Source organism: Salmo salar, chromosome 23, assembly GCF_965601325.2.
Source record: "Salmo salar chromosome 23, fSalSal1, whole genome shotgun sequence".
Taxonomy (NCBI): domain Eukaryota; kingdom Metazoa; phylum Chordata; class Actinopteri; order Salmoniformes; family Salmonidae; genus Salmo; species Salmo salar.
Genome location: NC_138313.1, coordinates 48,192,233 through 48,207,518, shown reverse-complemented (window position 1 = coordinate 48,207,518; position 15,286 = coordinate 48,192,233). Strand labels below are relative to the sequence as shown.

Below are 15,286 nucleotides of genomic sequence, written 5' to 3'. Positions count from 1 at the left end.
GACTAGTAGCCTATACCCCCCTGGACTAGTAGCCTATAGCTACCCCCTGGACTAGTAGCCTATAGCTACCCCCTGGACTAGTAGCCTATAGCTACCCCCTGGACTAGTAGCCTATACCCCCCTGGACTAGTAGCCTATACCTCTTGGACTAGTAGCCTATACCTCTTGGACTAGTAGCCTATACCCCCTGGGCTAGTAGCCTATACCCCCCTGGGCTAGTAGCCTATACCCCCCTGGACTAGTAGCCTATACCTCTTGGACTAGTAGCCTATACCCCCTGGACTAGTAGCCTATACCCCTCTGGACTAGTAGCCTATACGCCCCCTGGACTAGTAGCCTATACCCCCCTGGACTAGTAGCCTATACCTCTTGGACTAGTAGCCTATACCCCCTGGACTAGTAGCCTATACCCCCTTGACTAGTAGCCTATACCCCTCTGGACTAGTAGCCTATACGCCCCCTGGACTAGTAGCCTATAGCCCCCGGACTAGTAGCCTATACCCCCCCACCGGACTAGTAGCCTATACCCCCCCACCGGACTAGTAGTCTATAGCCCCCGGAGTAGTAGCCTATACCCTCCCCCGGACTAGTAGCCTATACCCCCCACCGGACTAGTAGCCTATACCCCCTGGACTAGTAGCCTATACCCTCCCCCGGACTAGTAGCCTATACCCCCCCCACCGGACTAGTAGCCTATACCCCCCCACCGGACTAGTAGTCTATAGCCCCCGGAGTAGTAGCCTATACCCTCCCCCGGACTAGTAGCCTATAACCCCCACCGGACTAGTAGCCTATACCCCCCCACCGGACTAGTAGCCTATACCCCCTGGATGCTTAATGCTGAGAGCCAAGCAGAGAGGCATCAGGTCCCAAGGTACTGGACTGATGAACCATCCTTGCTGTCTCTGCTTGGTTGGCTCCCCACTGAGTCTCTGGCTTGTTGCACTCAGGGGTGGTGTTGGACGGGGCCACATCGTCTCTCGATCCCCCTCTCCCAGTCTCCAGTGTTTATGCTACAAACCATCCCCTATGGGCCATGGTCAGCTTGTCTTATCTGATGTACTAACCCCTTTCTTTTGTCCTTTTCTATGTCTAATAACTCCCGGACGTGCCTGGCCCAAGACTACCTGGATGTGTGACTGATCCTGGACTGCAGCTGAGGACCCCTGGCAGTGCCTACCCCTAGCCTCGCCACCCTTCTGTCCTCTCCTGTCTTAAGTCTAGTTCTGGACAAATAAACTATTTTATGAGACTGGGAAACCAGCCCATACTGTAGACAATGAGATTATTCCAGAATACTATCAAAGTAAAGATTGTTTTCAATGATTATCTATGATGCATTTAACATTTCCGTTCAACAATATGGCCTCTGACAAAGGAAACTCTTTCTCAAAATCCTATTGTGTTTGTGGTGTGGTTTCTCTCACAGAACAGGAGGCCGAGGAGAAAAGCACAGGAACCAAGATGCTGGGAACAAGATAAAACAAGGTGAGGTAAAACAAGGTGAGGTAAAACAAGGTGAGATTAAACAAGGAACATCTGTGGGCGTTAACACACTGTTAAGTTCTAATTTTCAGAGTAAATAACTCACGGACATGAGAGAAGCTTAACCAAGTTTATTCTTCCTAAAGGGTCGACACTGACTCTGTAATTCAGAGACAGACATGGCTTCCCCCGTGGTGGTATTCATACCCCACTTTGGGTGGAGTCTCCTTATCTCTAAACATTGGATCCTTCTTGCTAAGCAAGGAACTAAGTGATATGATCTTTCAACAGTTTCTCCCCTTATCAGTACTGTCATGACGTTGGCCTGTTGGGGGAGGTTTATGACTCCCATAAATACCTTTCCCCTTTTCTCTCTACTCTATAGAGTTGACTCTTGTAAAGCCTTTGTAACATAGAGAGTCTGGTAACATCGAAAGGTGGGAAACGGAACCATATTTCGGTTATCCAACCAGTTGAAAATATGTGTTGGTACTTAATGAATATGATCTCAGATCAGTTGTTGTCTGAGACATTACTACTAATGACAGAATGACATAAAATGTATCTTGGAAAGTCGACACATTCTAGTACACATGGAATTGTTGTGCAATCTAAATGTTTAAATATGAAACTATTTGTGAAAAGATTAAATGTAATTTTTAGCTTCTTAATGAGAGAACGGTTTGTCAGAAGAACACCACTCTGCTCACTCAGAGGCCCCGCCCAAGTGAACAGACTTTGGTTGTAAACGATGAAACACGCCCTTCTTTCACCACTATATAAACCCCTTGACGAAAATTCAACTTTCTGTTCCAAGGATGTGAGGACTTGCGGTCCCCACGTTGAAAGGACAAAGACCACCTCCAGAACTAATCCAACCTCAGCTCTGGCTGAATGACAGGAACCTAACGAAATTAGTATCGAATCTCAACGTGAAGGTGACGGTTAACACGCCGGAAAAGCACGTTTTTTTCTTTGTATTATCTTTGACCAGTTATGTGTTATATTCTCCAACATTAATTTCACATTTCCACAAGCTTCAGTGTTTCCTTTCAAATGGTACCAAGAATATGCATATACTTGCTTCAGGTCCTGAGCTACAGGCAGTTAGATTTGGGTCATTTTAGGTGAAAATTGGGGAAAAATTTGCAGATCCTTAAGAGGTTTTATATTTATATATTATATTTATATTAGGAGAGCGAAGGTTCCACTCTTTATATTGGGAGAGCGAAGGCTCCACTCTTTATATTGGGAGAGCGAAGGGTCCACTCTTTATATTGGGAGAGCGAAGGCTCATCTCTTTATATTAGGAGAGCGAAGGCTCCACTCTTTATATTAGGAGAGCGAAGGTTCCACTCTTTATATTGGGAGAGCGAAGGCTCCACTCTTTATATTGGGAGAGCGAAGGCTCCACTCTTTATATTGGGAGAGCGAAGGTTCCACTCTTTATATTGGGAGAGCGAAGGCTCCACTCTTTATATTGGGAGAGCGAAGGCTCCACTCTTTATATTGGGAGAGCGAAGGCTCCACTCTTTATATTGGGAGAGCGAAGGCTCCACTCTTTATATTGGGAGAGCGAAGGCTCCACTCTTTATATTGGGAGAGCGAAGGCTCCACTCTTTATATTGGGAGAGCGAAGGCTCCACTCTTTATATTGGGAGAGCGAAGGCTCCACTCTTTATATTGGGAGAGCGAAGGCTCCACTCTTTATATTGGGAGAGCGAAGGGTCCACTCTTTATATTGGGAGAGCGAAGGCTCCACTCTTTATATTGGGAGAGCGAAGGCTCCACTCTTTATATTGGGAGAGCGAAGGCTCCACTCTTTATATTAGGAGAGCGAAGGCTCCACTCTTTATATTGGGAGAGCGAAGGCTCCACTCTTTATATTAGGAGAGCGAAGGCTCCACTCTTTATATTGGGAGAGCGAAGGCTCATCTCTTTATATTGGGAGAGCGAAGGCTCCATTATTTAAGAGTTCCACTTCTTTGTTGTTGGTGGTGTTTTTAAAGGATTTTTTTTTTTACAAATGACTTTGTATCTCTCAGGCTATATTCCCATTGTTAACGTTAGAGTTCTTGCTATTCCATTACTTCAGTTTCATTGCTATAGTTTCTGTAATATGGTGGCCAGTTAGTGTATGAAAAGAAAGAAGAAAAAATATTTAAATTCTTCTCACCAGAGCTGAGACACCAGGTGGGTGCTATAATGGTCAAGTAGAACAGAAAAACAGCAGTACTCAGAACCTCTAAGTTATACGAGGGCAAAATTACTAGGTAATGTAGTGCTCAGTCTATTTATTGGCGAATTGTAGATTCCCCAATGATTCCGCTTGCCAACAGGTGTTGATGTGGAAATCAAGCACAGTGAACGGGAGTATGACTTACATTTTGACAAAATCGGTATTCCTTCCGGCGATGACCAGGATAGAAAACGGTATTTTGCCCACACGAGAAAACGACCCCTCTAAAGGTTATGTGGAAAATAAATGCCGAAAATAAGGTCTGTGGTAAACACAGGCTTAGGGTATTTTATACGTTTTGTTCTATGAGAATCTTCATCAGCTAACGTCAGTGTTTGTGCATTTTTAAAGAATGTATGTAAAAAAAATAAAAATTAAACCCACCAAGGCTTCATAATTCATTAAGGTAACGTTAACTGAATGCAATTATCTCATAGAACAAAACGTATACGATCTCCTAAACCTGTGTTAACCTCAGACCTTATTTTTCGACGTTTTATTATTTTTTAAAAACGATTATTTTCCTATTCATTTTAACCATAGGGATGTCTGAGGGAATGAGCGGGAATCTATTTCCGGGTTTTAGGACTAGAGCTGAAAGGGGACGGGAATGGCGTTTCCATGGTATTCGAAGAAAAGCCTGCAAAGCAAAGACGGTCTTTGGCTAAAGCTAGCTAATGAGCTAGACGACCGGGGCTGCTCAATACTTCGTCCAACCCGTAAAAAAAAGGTAACATTCATTACACGTTTTTTTAATTATTTTTTTATTTTGTAGTAAAAAGCAAACTTCAGCGCCAATGACAGTGTTGAACAATACTGTTAGTTTTCCTCATAGGCGCATGCTAATTAGCTAGCTAACGTTAGCATGCTTGCTATTTGTCTTGGTCCCTAGCCAACGTTCGTTTTGTAACTCAGTATTGTATTTTACGAACGTTAACGTTACACTACTTATCATTTTAGATTAACTAGTTAGTTAGCTAATAGTCCGTCTGTGAGAACTGTGAGGTTAGCTGCCCAAGTGTTTGTTTTGGCTCTCGCTTGGCTTGATTCGGATTCCTAGATCATGTGAACAACAACGCTTGATGCTAGTCAGCTAAAATTAGTTTGGCGTAACGTTAGTTTAGAAAGGATGGCAGCCAAGAAACGACAACAGACGGTGAGTGGTGTCTACTACACAGACATCCCGTGACTAAGAAATAATTGCATTAGTCAATAGGATGCCATTTGGCACACCATTTTCTTTAATCTGTAATCCTTACAGTGACCTCTCCTTGGCTGTTTACCTGTGCAACAGGTTTAGCTCACACTACTCTGCGTTAAACTAGTTAGTTACACAGCGCTTTGGCTCGACCAGAAGAACGGGAGGACAGCAGGGAGAATGGTTCGTTTATCTTCTTTAGCTCTGAAATACTACTGACAATATATATATATTTTTAAATCATTTAAAATCAATAAGGCAGAATCCTTTTCCAAACCTAAACCAATAATTTTAAACAACTCCTCACATCTCATTTCAGGGAGGACTAGATAGCTAGATTGGGAAGATCATGATGAAGCTGAAAACCTGTCTTGTATTCTCATCTCAAAGTGACTCCAGTCCTATCTGTTCAGTTTGGTTACCAGCAGATTTAGGACTGAAGGGCTCTCTGCCTGGATGACAAGTACACAGCCTATGTCCCTGAACACTGGTGAAATTGCACAGGAACTAAGAAGATGGAAGGACCTCTGAGGGGGTTTTGACAGAACATGGAATTTGACTGTAATTAAGAGTTGAATGAATGTTTATAATAACTGAATGGAGATTTAAAGGCATCTTAACATCAGTGGATTGTGGAAACAAAAGTAAAGGTGGTGACCAGGCTCAAGGTGTGGAGGCAGGTAGCCCAAAGGGCTAGCAACCGGAGGGTCGACGGACTGAAATCCAGAGCCCTATAGTAAGTACGTGGTTTGAGGAGATAGCAAAGTAACTTTTTCATCAACTCTTGAGTTCAACTCAGAACAACTGGTTCCACAAAAGTGGCTCACCTTTTAGCCAGGTACATTTTTAGGGCGGGAACAAGTCCTTCAGTGCTAAACTGCTCCCGGGCAGGCTAACTCTATTTATCCTGAATTAAGTGTCTGAGCCAGAAGTTGAGTCTCGTCTTCTTCGTTTGAGGTAGACAACCAATTTTAAATATTTTATTAATAAAATGTTTTTTTGTGGTAAAGAAATATTAATGTTAAAATATTTATCACATTACATATTTAGTAATAACAGAATGCATTTGAAACTACACGCACAATACAACTTGTGTATGACTTAATACAATTGTTTTATCGATTGGAGTGGGGGGAAAGCAGGGATGCAAACTAGTCACCTTTCGCCAAAATTTGCAGTTTTGAATCTAAAATAGGTGACCTACGTGATTCGTGTAGATCCAATGAGAAGTTTTGGGAGGGGGGGATGGGGTGGGTTAGGATCACTACTGGCTGTAAGAGAATGATTGATGCACGTTTTGAACAATACTGGCTGTATCCAAGGCTCAGCCAATCGTTTACATAACACAATGCAAAGAAGAGACAACTAGTTATAGCATCAGCGCCCGCTCTAGAAAGGCAGTTTGCCAGTATGAGCAGCGCGTCCCCTGAACGATAACAAAGAGGTATTTGTTTTATTTATTTAACCTCTATTTGCCTAGGCAAGTCAGTTAAGAGCAAAGCATTTTTGTCTATAATTTTCGGTTTGGCTATTTGTTTCAAGGTATATGTGGTGGTTCTAGCTTGTTTGCCTTCCCGGGGCGAACCCCCCCCCACCTTCAGCGCCTACACCCGTGCCGCCCTGGGCGACTGCCCATGTCGCCCATACCTAAATCCGCTACTGATTTTGTGTTGGTCTATAAATAAATCTCTGGCAAAATTCGTCATCTCTCCCATGTCTTATTTGACTAGTAGTTGTTCTGAAATGTTTTTATATCTTGCCTACATTTGACTCCCTCCTCTGTTTAATATAACACACATACATTTAATTATTCATTTTGGTTGCCTATCCTGACGTGAAGTTTGTTCTATAGAAAGTATTTGACTCTAGCCACAAAATTTAAGGAAATTGGGCACTATCATACCTAATGTTTCTCCTCTACTGTATGTGGTTTATTTTCAGAATGAGAGAATTAAGTGAAAATGAGAGGGTTGCTTGTTAAACAAGTGGATTCAGGGATCAAGTGGAGCTGGGCCTGGCTTAAGCTGGAGGCCACTATAGAGGTGAAAGGAACATCACACACTTTCTCACTTTGCTGGCACATTGTTGAACAGATGTCTACAGGCAGAAAGTGTACAATGTAGTAATGTGCAGTGTAGCTCAAATGTTATTTTCTTCTCAAGACTTGAGTGTCATTTGCAGTAAAGTCTAGGCAACAAATAACATTGGATTACTTTCTTTACATTTTTTAGCTGTGAGTTCGGTTCACATGAACAACTTTGTATTTTACACACAGAGACTGATCATGTAGATCATATTCTGTGTTGTTTAATTAGTTAAAACCTGCATTTCCTCCTAGCAGGGATTTTCTTTCTGATGTTTCACCGCAAAAAAAAGTGTCACCTTTTTGGTCCCTCACCAGTTTGCATCCCTGAAAAGGTGGTTGTGCATTGAAAAGCACATCACCACTGACGACGTTAACAATAAGTAATAAAATAAAGATGGAACTTCTCAAAGCCTATTTCACACCATAGCCTGCTGAATTTGCAAAATAACTTTTATTTTTGCACAAATTAAAATGTGGCACTGACTCTCCCACGGATTGATGTCTCAGCGTTATCTCAAATGAAGAGTTCTGTGTTCGACGAGCAGCACTGACTCTCCCGTGGCTTGACGTTTTCAACATTTTTTCTCGAAGAGTGCGGTGTTCGACCGTGCAGTTATAAGTCTGCTAGAGTTAGCCTGAGCTGGAATGTGAAGTCAACTGACGCTGGCTAGCTGTAGCTTTAGTCGTAGTGTCCCCTCAGATAGCTGTCACTACGGAGCAACACAGGCAGCCCAATTCTGATTTATTTTGAACCATTTTTCTTTTGATCTTTTTTCAGAGCTGATCTGATTGGTTAAAATGATCTGATTGGTTAAAAGACCAATTACTGGAGGAGAAGAAGAAGGGAGAAAAAAACAAACATAATTGGTCTGTCTGTAAACACAGCCGGAGACGGAGGAGCTAGATGCTGTGAATGTGTGAAGCTCATCCCAGCTGTGTGCAGGTGTCCTGGGCTATGTAGCCAGACTTACACCCTGACATGCTCCAGACCAACAACTACTCGCTGGTCCTGCTGGTCCAGCTGGGTTTGCTGACCTATGACCTGTTTGTCAACTCCTTCAGTGAGCTGCTCAGGGCAGCGCCCGTCATCCAGCTAGTGCTGTTCATGTACGTACACGATTTGTTTTTCTAGTTCGTTAATTATAAAACTTGTATTTTTTACATTAGATTTAATAGCTAGTTTTATTATTTTTTTAAAAACATTTTGTTAGATGTTTTACTGGGATTGTAACTGTGATTTTATAACCTGTGTGTTCCAGTATCCAGGATATAGCCATCCTGTTCAACGTGATCATCATTCTGCTGATGATGTTTAACACGTACGTGTTCCAGGTCGGTCTGGTCGCTCTGTTACTGGAGAGGTTTAAAGGCTTACTGATGCTGTCTGCCATCTACCTCACTCTCAGCATCTCCTTTCACTGCTGGCTAGTGGTACGTGCAGAGAAACACACACACAAGAAGATTCTACGTGAACTGTCAGCAGAAAAGGCATTATGACCACCTGTAGAGTTTTTAATAAACATTTGATCACGTCTGCTATTATTTTGTTTCCTATAGAACCTGAGATGGCTGGAATCCAATCGTTTCATCTGGACGAACGGCCTGCGTGTCCTCTTCGTATTCCAGAGGGTTGGTAAGTTCTCTGAAGAAAAGAGCCAGTATGACTTAGGTTTATTCAGCCTTATGTATCGGCCTGTTGAGGCGTCGCCAAAAAAAGCTTTTTTTGAGGCTTAATAAGTGGTTGCTTCTTTTCACAAGACTACTTAAGTTAACAAACCATTTTCATTAGACTAATATTAAACAACATGTTGGTTTATTTTGTTGGGAGTTGTGTAACTTGTGTTCTGTTCCACAGCTGCAGTGTTGTATTACTACGTTTACAAACGGACAGCAGAGTGTCTGGGTGACCCGGGGCTGTATCAGGATTCTGTCTGGCTGAGGGATGCCTTCGCCAGAGCTCGTCAGTGAGGAGGAGGAAATGGAAGGAACAATTACACCCCCAAAGGATTTATTACCAGGCGAGGCCTGCCAGGCTCTGTGTTGACTCACTACCTGGGTGAGCCATGTTCATTGGGCATGAAACGGAAGAAAACTGAAAGAGGGAAGGACTCCCAGGTCCTGTCCAATAAGAAATAACCATTATTGTTTTCCCGCTTCAAAACAGTTTGACCCACTGAAAATGACTCGGGGCTAGGATGGAGCCAACGGGAAAAGTGAGAAACTGCAATGGGTTTATACAGCAGGATGGACAGTGATAGATCATCAAGTCTATGTACCACACTACACGAATATGGACTAATGTAACAAGTAGACAAGACACTAAAGGACAATCTGAGGCAGACTCCTTTATTTTTTAAACAGTACATTCATAATGACAGCTATTAATTTAGTGTTTTTTACTAAGATGGGATAACGATAGCGTCCCAAATTGCACCCTATTTCCTAATAGAGTACACTAAATAGGGAATAGAATGCAATTTGGGATGCACTCCTGGTTCTGGAACAACAGTGTATAAGAGTTGTTACTGGTTCCCTCAGGTGAGAGAGGAAGTCCTGGGGCTCGATTCAATCCAGAAGGTCTGTGTTGTAGCGTGGTTGAAATATCAAGGTCATTTCCTGTTGAGACGATGTATGCAAATGTTTACCCTGAAGGAAGTCTCCGCTATAATGCTGATCCTGGTTCAGTTTGTCTTGTAGATAAGATGTGCCGTTTACACAATTTATGGATATTCATTTATTAAATTTTTTTAACCGTCAAGTTCAAATTGTCAATCCAACACTTTTTTTTCTCTTCTCCTTTTATAAAAAATGCCTGTTCTCTGTGGATTTTTTTCTTCTTAACTCATCTGAATTTTAAAATGGTCAAACCATAAAGGAAGTATTCCCCACTTACTATGACGATAACCTCATTTAACTAGAAAATAACTAGCCTGAAATCCAGACCTGTGCTAACATTCTACTCTGTATTCTGTGTCCATATGACACTTAGTAAAAGGAGTGGAATGTTAGCATAAAACAGATCTGGATTTCAGGCTATAAAATACCACTCAAGGTTACGCACCGGGCTGGATGATCATATTAATAGTGTAGACGATGTGCCGGGTTAAAAGTGACAATAGTTTTTTGTTGAGATTCATCTGGAATTTGGGTGTAAGGCACCACCTCTCACAGAATAGCCTACTGTCCACAAATAGGTTCTGGTGCTCTGAAATGTAATTCACTCCATCCCCCTGGGCCTTACATACTGCTGTATGTTACAATTAGAAAGACAAGAGCTCTGTAACCTATGGTTCTCAGCCTATTGTGGTCTGTTCAAGGTAAAGCCAGTGGCCTTGCAGTTAGGATCTAGGCCTGACTAGTCGTCACTTTATCAATATTACTGGTTACACTATCAAACCAGTTCCAAATAAAATTGCAGTCACTGACACACAGGCTTCAATACAATGGGAGATTCTCATTTGGGCATTAGACCCATCCTCTGTCCGGCTCTCCTCCGTGACCCGGAAATAGATAAGTGATCGAGGAGTGTCAGTCAGTAGGTGAACGGAAAGGTCCTCCCCTCAATAGTATAGTCGAATCCTTCACAGTGGATTCAAAACTCTTGTTCTAGAAAGTGAAAAGCATGCTCCTATGGCAAAACAGTATGCTACATATCACTAGCTATATTAGTTGTACACTTGTTTTGGGATCTACCCCTGTAAATGTAATTTGCCTGATGAACTTGCGAGTGGAGGAGAGTTTCCATACAAAACGCATGTTTCCTCGTCGCCTCTGAAAGATTAGTCAGTGGACTGTTCTTTTCTAGTTGAAGTATTGTCCACTGACTCGATTCTAAACCGCTTCCTTTCCTGCCTCTTCTCCCTGATTGGACGGACACTTGATGAAAGCAATCGTTTACAATTTACGCCGCTAACCTGTAATTTGAAGATGCCTCTGGGTCAGCATCACTAATGCTACAATCCTATTTAAAAACAGCAAGTCAGTGCAGAAGAATTGTCACAATTTCACCAGAAAGTACTTTGCAGTTTTGTACAAATGGCTCTTTATTTATTGAAAGGCCACCCCAATCCACAGTCCCCACTGTCTTATCAGTGCAATCCAATCCATAACCATCTTGTAGTGGAGCCCATTTCATGTCCTCCTCTTGTTCCACTGGAATGTTCTTCTGTATCAATATAAACAATCTGTAAACAGAACACAGAGAGAAAACACTATGGTGAATGAGTTAACTTTTAAAACGGTAGATCTAGGGAAATGACATGACCATAAGGGTGATTTATGACAGGAACAAAGATTAGTACGACGCAAGAGGCACAGCTAGTTGAGATGTGTCACGCAGCTAGCACGTCGCTAGAGAGAGCCGCAATCTCTGTAGCCTACCGGTGTGCTTTTTTGCAACCTCTTGTGTCACACATTCTCTTTGTTTGTGCCACTGTTTATGATAACGTCATATCACTTGAGTCTCTGTTTAAAAATGGGTCTAATAATTTGTATTGTTGAGTGTGCACAAGTCTCCATTCCATTAGCCTGGACCCAGATAGACATGTACCATTTTGCCAACTCTTATGGGTCATTGTCAGATTCAGAAAACGTTAATGTCCTCAAAAGAGCCATTCATTTTTGCAGCAATCACAAACAAGGATACCTAGTCAGTTGTACAACAATGCATTCAACCCAACCCTTCTGAATCAGAGGTTAGGGGGCTGCCTTAAAAAAAACGTCGCCCGGGGACCAGTTGTTGGGGTTAACGGCCTTACTCGAGGGATGAACAGCAGATTGTTCCACCTTGCCGGCTCGGGGATTTAAAACCAGCCTTTCAGTTACTGTCCCAACGTTCTAACCGCTAGGCTATATGCAGCCACATTTTAAAGATGAGTTAAGATGGCACAAAACCGATCAAGTCGTCATGATCACTTCCTTACCTGTCAGACATAGATGCCGACCCACAGTAACAGAAACAGCACTCCGAAGCCCATGAAGAGAGACGCCACCAGGGAGATGAGCAGCTCTTTGTACACGTCTCTGGTGTATTTGGTGGACGTCACCTCGTAGCTGGGAGAGAGTTAAGGTGCTAAACAAACAGGTCAGTTTGTCTCAAAATGGAATTTTATTTTGGACCGGAAAAAAAATAATAAAGTGAATTCTGCATGAACTCATCTCGTCAAATACATTTAGTCTACTGAAAGTCTTTGTTCAGGATGTCAAATCTCAGTCAATCCATGTACAGCACATTTGGAAAGTACTGTACTCAGACCCCTTTAACCACATATTTATGTTACAGCCTTATTCTAAAAGTGGATTCAATAGTTTCCCCCCCATCAATCTACACACACACACACACACACACTACCCTATAATGACAAAGCAATAACAGTTTTAGAAATGTATTAAAAATAAAAACGGATCACATTTACATAAGTATTCAGACCCTTTACTCAGTACTTTGTTGAAGCACCTTTCGAAGCGATTACAGCCTCGTCTGCTTGGGTATGACGCTACAAGCTTGCACACCTGTATTTGGGGAGTTTCTCCCATTCTTCTCTCAAGATCTGTCAGGTTGGATGAGGAGAGTCGCTGCACAGCTATTTTCAGGTCTCTCCAGAGATGTTCAATCCGGTTATAAACCCTGGGCTCTGGCTGGGCCACTCAAGGACAGTGAGACCTGTCCCGAAGCTCCTCCTGCGTTGTCTTGGCTGTGTGCTTAGGGTCGTTGTCCCGTTGGAAGGTGAATCTTCACCCCAGTCTGAGGTCCTGAGCGCTCTTGAGCAGGTTTTCATCAAGTATCTCTCTGTACTTTGCTCTGTTCATCTTTCGCTCGATCCTGACCTGTTCCTGCCGCTAAAAAACATTCCCACAGCGTGATGCTGCCACCACCACGCTTCACCGCAGGGATGGTGGCAGGTTTCCTCCAGATGTAACGCTTGGCATTCAGGCCAAAGAGTTCAATCTTGTTTTTAATCAGACAGGAGAATCTTGTTTCTCACGGTCTGAGAGTCTTTAGGTGCCTTTTGGCAAACTCCAAGTGGGCTGTCATGTGCCTTTTACTGAGGAGTGGCTTCCGTCTAGCCATAAAGTCCTGATTGGTGGAGTGCTGCAGACATGGTTGTCCTTCTGGAAGGTTCTCCCATCTCCACAGAGGAACTCTAGAGCTCTGTCAAAGTGACCATCAGGTTCTTGGTCACCTCACTGACCAAGGCCATTCTCCCCAGATTGCTCAGTTTGGCCGGGCAGCCAGCTCTAGGAAGAGTCTTGATGGTTCCAAACGTCCTCCATTTAAGAATGATGAAGGTCCCCATGAACATAGTGGCCTCTAATGATGCACACTTTTTGGTACCCTTCCCCAGATCTGTGCCTTGAACACAATACTGTCTCGGGGCTCTACGCACAATTCCTTTGACCTCATTGCTTGGTTTTTGCTCTGACATGAACTGTGAGACCTTATAGACAGGTGTGTGCCTTTCCAAATCATGACCAGTCAATTGAATTTACCACAGGTGGACTCAAATCAAGTTGTAGAAACATCTCAAGAATGATCAATGGAATAAGTCTAACGTAATAATGTTAAATTATCGAACGGGTCTGAATACTTTATGAATGCCCTGTACACTATACCTTAAGCTGTTTTTATAATCAATGTTCTTCAATCCTAGAGTACTGGGCTGGAACAGATGCCCCCCCCCCCCCACTCCCCTGGACAAGGTTTGAAGAACACTGATTCCAGAACACCACACACTGACGCGACAATTCAACAGCCTAGATTTAAGTTACTACTTCTAAACAAACATTTTTTTAAATGGGGGGGGGGGGGGGGTTTCTCATATACTTACAATTATGTTTCGATTCTTGCTTGAACGGTCGCTAAGATAATTGCAAAATACCTATTTTGGATGAGGCTTAAAATCCAAAAGTAGTGTAAAATCCATTCATTCATGTTCTATGAGAATACATATCCCCCTTGTTCTGCCACAAACTTGCACAATAGGGGTACAAAGACGGCCACGACCCGTGGTCAAAAGAAACGGGTTACGACCCGCGGTCAAAAGAAACGGGTTACGACCCGCGGTCAAAAGAAACGGGTTACGACCCGCGGTCAAAATAAACGGGTTACGACCCGCGGTCAAAAGAAACGGGTTACTATGATGACAGACGGCCACGGAAGGATACACAAAGAACCACGCAGTGAAGAACATGCCGATAGCCAGTAGAACCACAGTGAGGTGAGGGAAGACTGCCGGGTTCACCGGACTGGTGTATCTGGTCATAGCCTCCAGCTCCTGAGAGAACAGAGACAATGTAGAGATTCATTCAGTTTGTGTGTTTCTGGTTTAGGACATCAGGACAATATTCCACATTTTGTAAATTAAAAACAATGTTTTTGGTTTAAAATGACTAGCTACATCAATATAATTAACTAGGTAAACATCAACCTGCTTATTGACTGACTATCATTGAAAACCAAATCATTGAATAAGATATTTTCTTCATTGGAACCGTCTGTGGGAGGTTGTACTGGGGGGTTTGTTTACTACCTAAGATTGATGTTAATTGCTCAGTTAAATAGTTACTGTATTCCCATCAATACATATTTACTGTTAATCGATTAACTGATAGCTACAAACAACGTCTAATGACAAGCTAATGTTGGCTAACAAAGCTATATCCACTGCAACACGGAAACGTCTAGCTTCAACCCTTTTTAAATCAATTTACCGTCAGGTTTTCATTTAGACAAATGGCATTGCGTGGCTATAAGCAGCATTTCATATTCAAGTTATTCTTAGAAAACCGTGCCTTAGATCCAAACCCCTTACCATTTTGTTGAGTTGTTGCTTGCTCTTACTGCAGAACCAAACAGGGAAGAGCCACGTCAGTTCTCCAGAGGTTCTCTAGCCAACATAAAAAAAATACTTGGCCGCCACCTGGCGGGCTGGGGCAAAACAGTTTCACTCTAAATCCATAGTTTATTTATTCAATGGTTTATTCCCGAACCTATTCCTTTACATGAAATGATTTTGTGCTTTATTGACATGGGAAACATATGTTTACATCTCTCTCTTTCTCTCTCTCTCTCTCCCTCTCACCATATTTTCTCTCTCTTCTCTCAATTCAATTCAAGAGGTTTCAAAATAATAAAGACATTTCACATGTCATATTATGTGTATATATATACAGTGTAACAATGTATATATACAAAGGGAAAATAAATAAACATAAATATGGGTTGTATTTACAATGGTGTTTGTTCTTCACTGGTTGCCTTTTTCTTGTGGAAACAGGT

At 42.5% G+C, this 15,286-nt stretch overlaps 2 protein-coding genes across 6 annotated transcripts; one reads left to right on the top strand and one right to left on the bottom strand.

The window, feature by feature from the left end:
* Positions 1–4,296: 4,296 nt before the first annotated feature.
* On the top strand, positions 4,297–9,832 carry LOC106584807 (transmembrane protein 138). Of its 5 annotated transcripts, none has more exons than XM_082968198.1 (8): positions 4,297–4,454; positions 5,019–5,105; positions 5,242–5,658; positions 6,864–6,964; positions 7,787–8,115; positions 8,268–8,439; positions 8,566–8,641; positions 8,864–9,832. In XM_082968198.1, exons 5-8 carry the CDS (start codon positions 7,988–7,990, stop codon positions 8,974–8,976), a joined length of 489 nt encoding a protein of 162 aa, XP_082824324.1. In that variant the 5' UTR covers positions 4,297–4,454; positions 5,019–5,105; positions 5,242–5,658; positions 6,864–6,964; positions 7,787–7,987; the 3' UTR covers positions 8,977–9,832. The 5 variants fall into 5 exon arrangements, with proteins under 5 accessions (XP_082824324.1, XP_082824323.1, XP_045562122.1 ...); XM_082968197.1 differs by having other exon boundaries at positions 4,986–5,105; XM_045706166.2 differs by lacking the exons at positions 5,019–5,105; positions 5,242–5,658.
* A 1,191-nt stretch (positions 9,833–11,023) lies between these two features.
* LOC106584809 (dolichyl-diphosphooligosaccharide--protein glycosyltransferase subunit TMEM258) lies at positions 11,024–14,903 on the bottom strand. The gene is made up of 4 exons (XM_014170406.3): positions 14,820–14,903; positions 14,173–14,282; positions 11,931–12,060; positions 11,024–11,192 (listed from the first exon to the last, which is right to left on the bottom strand). The coding sequence occupies exons 1-3, from the start codon at positions 14,820–14,822 to the stop codon at positions 11,934–11,936; spliced, it is 240 nt and encodes a 79-aa protein (XP_014025881.1). The 5' UTR covers positions 14,823–14,903; the 3' UTR covers positions 11,024–11,192; positions 11,931–11,933.
* Positions 14,904–15,286: the final 383 nt, after the last annotated feature.

Bases quoted from the DNA above. Each gene is read 5' to 3' on its own strand.
- LOC106584807 (XM_045706166.2), top strand. From the start codon at position 7,988: ATGCTCCAGACCAACAACTACTCGCTGGTCCTGCTGGTCCAGCTGGGT. The intron at 8,116-8,267 runs GTACGTACACGA...TGTGTGTTCCAG, and splicing joins ATCCAGCTAGTGCTGTTCAT to TATCCAGGATATAGCCATCC. The intron at 8,440-8,565 runs GTACGTGCAGAG...TGTTTCCTATAG, and splicing joins CCTTTCACTGCTGGCTAGTG to AACCTGAGATGGCTGGAATC.
- LOC106584809 (XM_014170406.3), bottom strand. The intron at 12,061-14,172 runs GTATCCTTCCGT...ACTCTCTCCCAG, and splicing joins TTCACTGCGTGGTTCTTTGT to CTACGAGGTGACGTCCACCA.